This window comes from Colobus angolensis, unplaced genomic scaffold (genome assembly GCF_000951035.1).
Source record: "Colobus angolensis palliatus isolate OR3802 unplaced genomic scaffold, Cang.pa_1.0 Scaffold72, whole genome shotgun sequence".
Lineage (NCBI taxonomy): Eukaryota > Metazoa > Chordata > Mammalia > Primates > Cercopithecidae > Colobus > Colobus angolensis.
Window position 1 is genome coordinate 7,180,251 of NW_012120932.1, and position 8,251 is coordinate 7,188,501.

General features: G+C 50.2%; 1 protein-coding gene across 1 annotated transcript in view; it reads left to right on the forward strand.

Annotated features, from left to right (window-relative positions):
* Window positions 1–5,068: 5,068 nt before the first annotated feature.
* The window catches only part of FBP2 (fructose-1,6-bisphosphatase 2), a 39,808-nt gene continuing 36,625 nt past the window's right edge, over window positions 5,069–8,251 (forward strand). Inside the window, exon 1 of the mRNA XM_011927519.1 lies at window positions 5,069–5,344. Coding sequence (XP_011782909.1) covers window positions 5,175–5,344 — 170 coding nt within the window. The 5' untranslated portion in view covers window positions 5,069–5,174. The remainder of the gene's footprint in view (window positions 5,345–8,251) is intronic.

The window sequence follows — 8,251 nt, forward strand, 5'->3', positions numbered from 1 at the left end:
AACATGCGGGATGCCCAGGATATCGTGCTGAGTGAAATAAGCCAGTCGCAGCAGGACAGATCCGTATGGTTCATTTCTGTGAGGGACCTACAGTAGCCAGATTCATAGAGGCAGAAAGCAGAATGGCGGATGCCAGGGACCAGGTGTTGGGAGGGGGAATGAGGACTTCTTGTTTCATGGGTACAGAATTTCAGTTTGCACAATTTGAGATTGGGATTATGACCCTAATTGGAGTCTAGGACTGTTCTATCATGCGAAACCCCCTTGTTCTGTCCCCTCTCCACACTCCTACCCCTGGCAGCCATGAGAGTTCTCTGTCCCCACAGGTTTACATTCTGGAGAGTCCTCTACAAATGGAATGTAGATACTCGCTGGAGACTGCTGCTGTCGCTCAGCGCAGTGCCTCTGAGACTCGCCTAAGTACCACACACAACACAAGTGTTTGTGTTGTTGGGGAATAGTATTCCATTGTGGCGGGTGCGGTGGCTCACGCCTGTAATCCCAGCACTTTGGGAGGCCGAGGTGGGCACATCATGAAGTCAGGAGATCGAGACCATCCTGGTTAACATGATGAAACCCCGTCTCTACTAAAAATACAAAAACAAAATTAGCCCGGCCTGGTGGCAGGCGCCTGTAGTCCCAGCTACTCAGCAAGCTGAGGCAGGAGAATGGCGTGAACCCGGGAGGCGGAGCTTGCAGTGAGCCGAGATCCGGCCACTGCACTCCAGCCTGGGCGACTGAGCCAGACTCTGTCTCAAAAAAAAAAAAAAGGTAGTATTCCATGGCATGGCTTTCCCAGTGTGTGGACCCATTCACTGTTGAGGAGCTTTTTGGGTGTTTGCAGTTTCTAGTTTAACTGGAGCTGCTATAAATACCTGTGTGTGGGTTTTATGTGAATATACATTTTCAGCATTGTTTTGCACCATCAGAGGGGAAACCTTCTTAATCAGACAACGATGTTAGCTCCAAAGGAAACCTGAAAACCAACCAACCAGGCCTCCGTCTTCACCCTGCAGTCATTTCCAGGAATGACCAGAACTTGGGAGCTCCAGCCACTCTGTTTCTGTAACGATGTCAGAGGAATCATCATTGGTCTCCCCATGTGAAAGGCAAAGCTTGTTTGTTAATGGCAACATGACGTGTTAGGATCAAGGAAAGGTTCATTCTGCAGTTTTCCCAATTCCCAGAGCTCCTGGGAAAGGAGGAGTTTTCCAAGTTTGATCCTCATGATATCAAAATTAAAATGTTCTTACCCAAAAGATGATAGCTCCTGTTATTAGCTTATTATTATTATTATTAAACTGATACTGAGTGTCAGGGGTGAACAGATTAATACAAAGTGGCATCTCTATTTAGATGAGTCTTTCATTAAACAGGAACAAACAGAGTAAAACACGCTGGAATGGCCCTTTCTCCAGCTTCCATTAGGGAAGTTGGATTGATTATCATGTCAGCAGTGTAGCACCTGCCAGAAGAAATGATCTAGAAACGACACCCGTGTCTTTACCTTCCCCTTAGCAACTGACAGAATAAGCCATTGCAGAAAGCTGTCATGCTAGTAACTTTTCTTTTCTAGCGTATTTCTCAACGTGACGGTATTGTTCGGAATGATTAAGGCAACCACTTTTCATTTGGATTCAGAAACACTTGGAAGCAGTGATAATGTGTGTTTTCTTTTCTTCTTCTTCTTTCTTTTTTTTGAGACGGAGTCTCACTCTGTCACCCAGGCTGGAGTGCAGGGGCGTGATCTCGGCTCACTGCAAGCTCTGCCTCCCAGGTTCAAGTGAATCTCCTGCCTCAGCCTCCCAAGCAGCTGGGACTACAGGCGCACAACACCATGCCCAGCTAGGTTTTTGTATTTTTAGTAGAGATGGGGTTTCACCGTGTTAGCCAGGATGGTCTCGATCTCCTGACCTCGTGATCTGCCCGCCTCGGCCTCCCAAAGTGCTGGGATTACTGGCGTGAGCCACCATGCCCGGCCAATAATGTGTATTTTTAAAACTAAGTGAAAATAATACAGTTAGGGATCATGAATTCTAATCCCTTTTTTTTTTTTTTTAAGACAGACTCTCAGTGTCACCCAGGCTGCAGTGCAGTGGTGCCATCTCGGCTCACCCCAACCTCCGCCTCCCAGGTTCAAGTGATCCTCTCACCTCAGCCTCCTGAGTAGCTGGGACCACAGGTGCACGCCACCGCACCGGCTAATTTTTGTATTTTTTATAGAGATGGGGTTTTGCCATGTTGGCCAGGCTGGTCTTGAAGTCTTGGGCTCAAGCGATCCCTGGCCTTGGCCTCCCAAAGTGCTGGGGTTACAGGTGTGAGCCACCGCACCCGGCTGGATCTCATTTTTAAACTGAGGCATCTGAGTCCCAGGCGGCTGTGATTCCCGGCCCAGCCTTCTTTCCTTCGGGTACAGATTGAGCAACACTCTGGTCTGACCCAGGCAGACTTTCTTTTTTATTATACGTAGCAACCTCGCTTGTCAGAACTCGATTCTAAGCTCCTGTCTTATTCTATGTTCTAATTGTGTTAATGGGCACACATGCATCGCCATGTCTGGTGCTCAGTCATCTGGGGGAGGAGCGTCCTAGAATGGGAGAAAGTATCACCTAAGAGAGGCCGGGCGCGGGGGCTCAAGCCTGTAATCCCAGCACTTTGGGAGGCTGAGGTGGGCGGATCACGAGGTCAGGAGATCGAGACCATCCCGGCTAACACGGTGAAACCCCATTTCTACTAAAAATACAAAAAAAAAAAAAAAAAAAAAAAATTAGCGGGGCGTGGTGGCGGCGGCTGTAGTCCCAGCTTCTCGGGAGGCTGAGGCAGGAGAATGGCGTGAACCCGGGAGGCGGAGCTTGCAGTGAGCCGAGATCGCGCCACTGCTCTCCAGCCTGGGAGACAGAGCGAGACTCCATCTCAAAAAAAAAGAAAATATCACATAAAAGAAAGAACGCTGGCCTGAGGTAGCTCTGGGCTGAGATTCTAGCTAGTAGCTGTGTTATCCTTAGGAAGGCCTAGTTTCCTCATCTGTAGAAATAGCACTACTGGATCAAATAATTGGGTGGATTAATGTGTGCCACACACTGAGATAGAGGTGTCATCTCTCTCCATCTGTCCATTCACCTCAGCGTTGAAAGTGGAAATAGATTGAATGAAAATCACAAAAAGGGTATGGGATCCTGTATTTGTTCTATTAAGAGGTGGCATAATCCTTGGCAAATAAAGATGGACCCCCGCCCCCCGCCCCCCGAAAAGAATTAGAACACGGTCACATAGCAGTTCTTCTTCTGGGGTTGTGTCTGACTGAAGCACCTGCCCAAATATAAGGATGTTTGTTGCATTACTATTTGAAGAGCAAACTTATCTAAATTATCTGAATGTCCACACGCTGGAATGAAGCAAGCTTCTGTGTGCTGACTTGGACATCTTCCCATAATATTTGCTTTCTGGAACTAAAAAAATATACAAATAACATATCTATATTTGGGATCTTAAACCTGCATAGTAAGAACTGCTGGTAGATCTTAGTTTTATCTGAAAGTTTCCACATAAATTGTGAGCACCAATGCCCATCTCAACCACTTGGTTGCCCTCCTCAACCAGTTTGGCTGATCCAATGCCAGTGCCCAGCTCCTGCTGCAGGCATCACCACGCGACCCTGACCTGGCCGACCCTGTGCACAGGGAAGTCTACAGGGGTGGAAGGACGGCTTCCGGGAAAATTGTTCTTTCCTAATGAAAGGGAACTGATGTGGTTGGAGCGGCCCTTGCTCCCCATCTTCAACGGGGGCCAGGTGTTCAGAATGGCAGTGACATTTTGTGCCCACAGGCTGCCAAGCAAGGGGCACAATCCAGCAGACCAAGGATGACAGAGACGAGACAGAGAGGGGCCCCAGCGGAACCACGAACAGCCGAATGAACAAATGGCAGCCGCCACCTCCTAGTGCACTCGTGGCCTGTGAGGAAATAAACCCCCACGTGTAAATTGCTCCAGGTGCTCTATTACCTGCAGCTGAACACATTCTAACTGACATAACTGTCAGGGGGAGAAACCTTCAGAGAAATGCGCATGTTCTACTGTTTTGTGAAATGAGATTATGTATGATTGCACCATAGTTGTGTGCACGTTGAAAGGCTGGAAGGGCAATAATAGGTAACAAAGTACTGAGCACCTACTATACCAGGCACATCTCATTGCAGCCACTCTGTAAGGTGGATGCTTCATGTCTCACTCATTTAAGAGTGAGACAACTGAGGTTCCAAGTGGTTTAATAACTTTCCCAAATCATGCAACCAATAGACAGCTAGCTTGGGACCCAGAGCCAGGCCTGGCCGGCCCTAAAGAAAGTGCTTCCACCGCCACACGCACCCGGCCAGTGCCTACTGGCTGCTCAGACCGCCACCAGCCCCAGGAGCAGTGATTTCTGGAGAGTGGGGTGGGAGGATGGGCTGGTGGTGAGGAGTTTTTTCTTTATCCACTTCTTTAGTGTTTCCTTTATAATAAGCAATTTTTGTTACAAAAGTGGACATCCAGAGATATTGACAAAATAACACTGGTGCCAGGAACTGTGCTAGGAATATAATAGTTTTCTTCCAGATTTGGATCTCTGCTGTGGATATCCACCGGTCATACATGCTTATTGGAAATAGAAAGCATTCTTTCCAAACTTATTCCAAGCCCTGGCTAAAGGATTCTGGGGTTGCCATTACGTTACTATGTGACCTATGTCCCAGATAAGGAACCTGCCAATCTGCCACCTCCGCCCTGGAGAGCCAGGCTCTGCAGTCACCATATGTGAATAATCCTTTGGAGCCTGGAATAAGAGGGCTTTATGCGTCATTTTCTTATCAACGGGGTTTCTCACCTCCCACCTGTGCCTGAATGGCGGCTTCTTGGTATCCTGAAAGGGGGTGTTCAGCAGGAGAAGCAGCTCCTTGTCTCTAGGCTATTTACAGACTGCTGCGGCTCCCTGGCAGCTGCCACAGTCCCCGAGGCCAGAGGGAGTTCCTTGAGGGCCCCAGCAGTTGTCTGAGTCATGTGTTTTGGGCCCTGTTCCTTAGAGGTCCTGGCAGGACCAGCACAGATTTCTTACCGGCTTCCACACTGCGGAGCCGCAGCCCTCAGAGGTGAGCAAGGTTTCCTGCCGGCAGAAAAGGATTTGAAGCGTTCCAGCCACGATGACGGACAGAAGCCCCTTCGAAACCGACATGCTCACCCTGACCCGCTACGTTATGGAAAAGGGGCGTCAGGCCAAAGGGACCGGGGAGCTCACCCAGCTGCTGAACTCCATGCTGACGGCCATCAAAGCCATCTCCTCGGCCGTGCGCAAGGCCGGCCTGGCCCACCTGTGAGTCCGGGGGAGCAGGCACGGGGCCCAGAGCACCTCAGGCCCAGGCAGGGGTGTGGGAGGCAGGAAATTGGGTCCGAAGCTTATTGGCCTGTGTGCCCTAGACGGGAGCTGCGTTTCCAGTTCCTAGCATGAGTGCTTTGACAACGGGCCTTTGACTTGTTTTGAGAAAGGAACGAAAACATGCTATGAAGAAATATACATAAAATTTTTCCAGTTATCATAATGATACCAAGTGCAGTGGCTTGTTGCATTAAAGTATGTATCGTGTTATCATGACTTGTATTTGCACAGAGAGAGCCTCACGGGCACAAAGAAGTAGAGGGATGACCTGAAACATCTCTTTACGTCTTTCGCAGACGTGAGCGTTTTCTTGTAATAAGCTTTGCTTAACGTTAGGAGCTGGAAATTATTCGCGACACGGGAAGCTTGGCAGAGCCCCTTCCTGCATCTGCTCTGTCATCACCTAAAGGAGTGTTTTGCTGGCTACGTGCTTTGTTTCTTCTCTGTGACTCTTTATCTTCCCCTCCACTTGGTGTGCAGGAAGCTGGGAGGCGCTGGTCCTGGGAGGGGAGTGCAGACGCTTCTTCCACAGGGTTCGCTTTGATGCTTTATCCAAGCACGGATGAGGCCAAGCTCACATTACACTGCTGACGGTCACAGCCCAGTGTCCAGTTTAAGTCCAATAAAAAGAACCCGGTGGCCGGGCGCGGTGGCTCATGACTGTAATCCTGGCACTTTGGGAGGCCGAAGCGGGTGGATAATGAGGTCAAGAGATCGAGATCATCCTGGCCAACATGGTGAAACCCTGTCTCTACTAAAAATACAAAGATTAGCTGGGTGTGGTGGCAGTGCCTGTAATCCCAGCGACTCGGGAGGCTGAGGCAGGAGAATGGCTTGAACCTGGGAGATGGAGGTTGCAGTGAGCCGAGATTGTACCACTGCCCTCCAGCCTGGGTGACAGGACGAGACTCCGTCTCAAAACGTACATACAAACAAACAAAAAACCCAGCTTTCTTTGGGCTTCCCTTGTAGTAATTCCAGGGGAGGTCCTCTCAGGAGCTGAAGGAACATGTTTTGGGGACAAAAGAGACTAAAAATGAAGAGCTAACAAAGTCCAATCGTTTAAAATATTTATTCTGAACAATTAAGTGCTTTTAACACAAAAAGCGATAGCATTAGATGACAAGATGTAATTATCATTTGATCACCACAGACTGTGTTTATTTAGGGGTGGGGACCCAGTAGCAGGGCCCAGGTTAACGACGCATTATCCTTGCGTTTTTCCTGTGTGTGATGCTTCAGCTCTGTTTTTACCTCATTTGGCAGTGACAGCCACGCTCTGCATTGAAGCGCCTTCCAGAATGTGAGGGCAGCGGCACCCTGTCCTGCTCCTGTGGGTGAGAGCCCTGCTGATTGACGGTAGACAGGGACTTTGCCTCTCCCTGTGCGGAGCCTGCTGTCCTCAGCCCAGCTGCCTGAGCCCATCTCAGGGCGATTCACCCACACGAATCCGGCTCCTCTGTGCAGGGCTCCTGGCTACGCAGTGGCTGCTGTGGTAGGGGTCTTGCTTATCTGCTGCAAAACTGACTTTATGGCAGCTGAGCAAGGAGACAAAGTGGTCCTAGGAACTGGATAATCGAGGTGCTTATTAACTTGGCATTTCCCACCGTGTGGTAATGGGCAGTGATTTACTCTCCCTAGGACCTCAGACCCCCTTTGTGAAATGCAGAGGATACTAGCACCCCTAACTCTGAGGGTTGTTGCAGAGTTAGCAAGGCCTGTGATGACGACTTCAACTGTGCCAGCCCCGTAATACACGCACAGTGCCTGTCACTACCGCCGTTCCAGGCTCACACTAGATTTGCCTGTGCCTGAGCTGTCAGTGACCACTGGGTGGCAGGCGCAGCCAATGGAAGCCTCTGGGCGGCTGAGGCAGGGTCCTGGGGCCAGCAGGGGCCCCATATCCCAGCCAGGACCCCATATTCTGCCAACTCAGACAGCATCCTTCCCTGGCCCCTGTGTAGCAGACACCCAGGGAGGCAGCAGGGGAAGCCCAGTGGCTAGAAATTATTTCTTTCTAAGAAGATACTTGGGTTATTTTTTAAAAAGACCCTGGCATTGCTTCTCAGGGAGGGAAAGGGTGGTCTTCCATCCTGCAGCAGCCAGGCTGTATGTGGCCTGTCTCACACCCCCACCACCACCCAGGCAGGGGACTGCAAGCCCCTGGCTCGTTCTGGGGAGACATTTCTAGCACAGGCTCCGTGAATGCAATTTGAAAGTTATGAGCGTCTCCTTTTCCCCTTCTCTTTCCTCTTCTCCTCATGGTGGGAACAAGAGAGGCCGGAATACCCGTCCAGAGCCTCTCCTTGACTCTCTCATGGCTATGGGGGAGCATTTCTTTAGAGACTGTCAGTGAGCTTTAGTGCCAGTCAGAACTCTGCAAGATACTGTCCTACAGGCTAGAGAGCCCCTTTCACCCATCATCTCAGGTGAAGCTATTGCCAGGAACTCACATCTCCTGGTGAGTTTCCATTCTTTCCAGGAGGAGGGGTGCTGCCCAGCACCTGGAGGGAGGATGCAGTGGGTCGGCTGAGGGGTGGGGTTAGACGGATGAGGGGGGATTTGCAAAGCACAGGATGGAGCCTGTTTCTCAGCTCTGCCCACCACAGGCCTGGGCCAGCTGTTCATTCTGCAGTGGCAGGTGCATGCAGATTCTGTGTCGAACAAGGGCCTGCATTTGTGGTCCCCTGAAACGCAGATTCAACCTAGTTTTGTTGCTGCTATTGTTTGCTTGCTTTTGTCCTGACCAGGAGGCACAGTCTTTGGGATGAGGCTGCTAGGAGTGTTTTCCAAGGCAACTGACTGCTCACATCGTGGTTCCTCAGACACCAAATGATGTGCCGT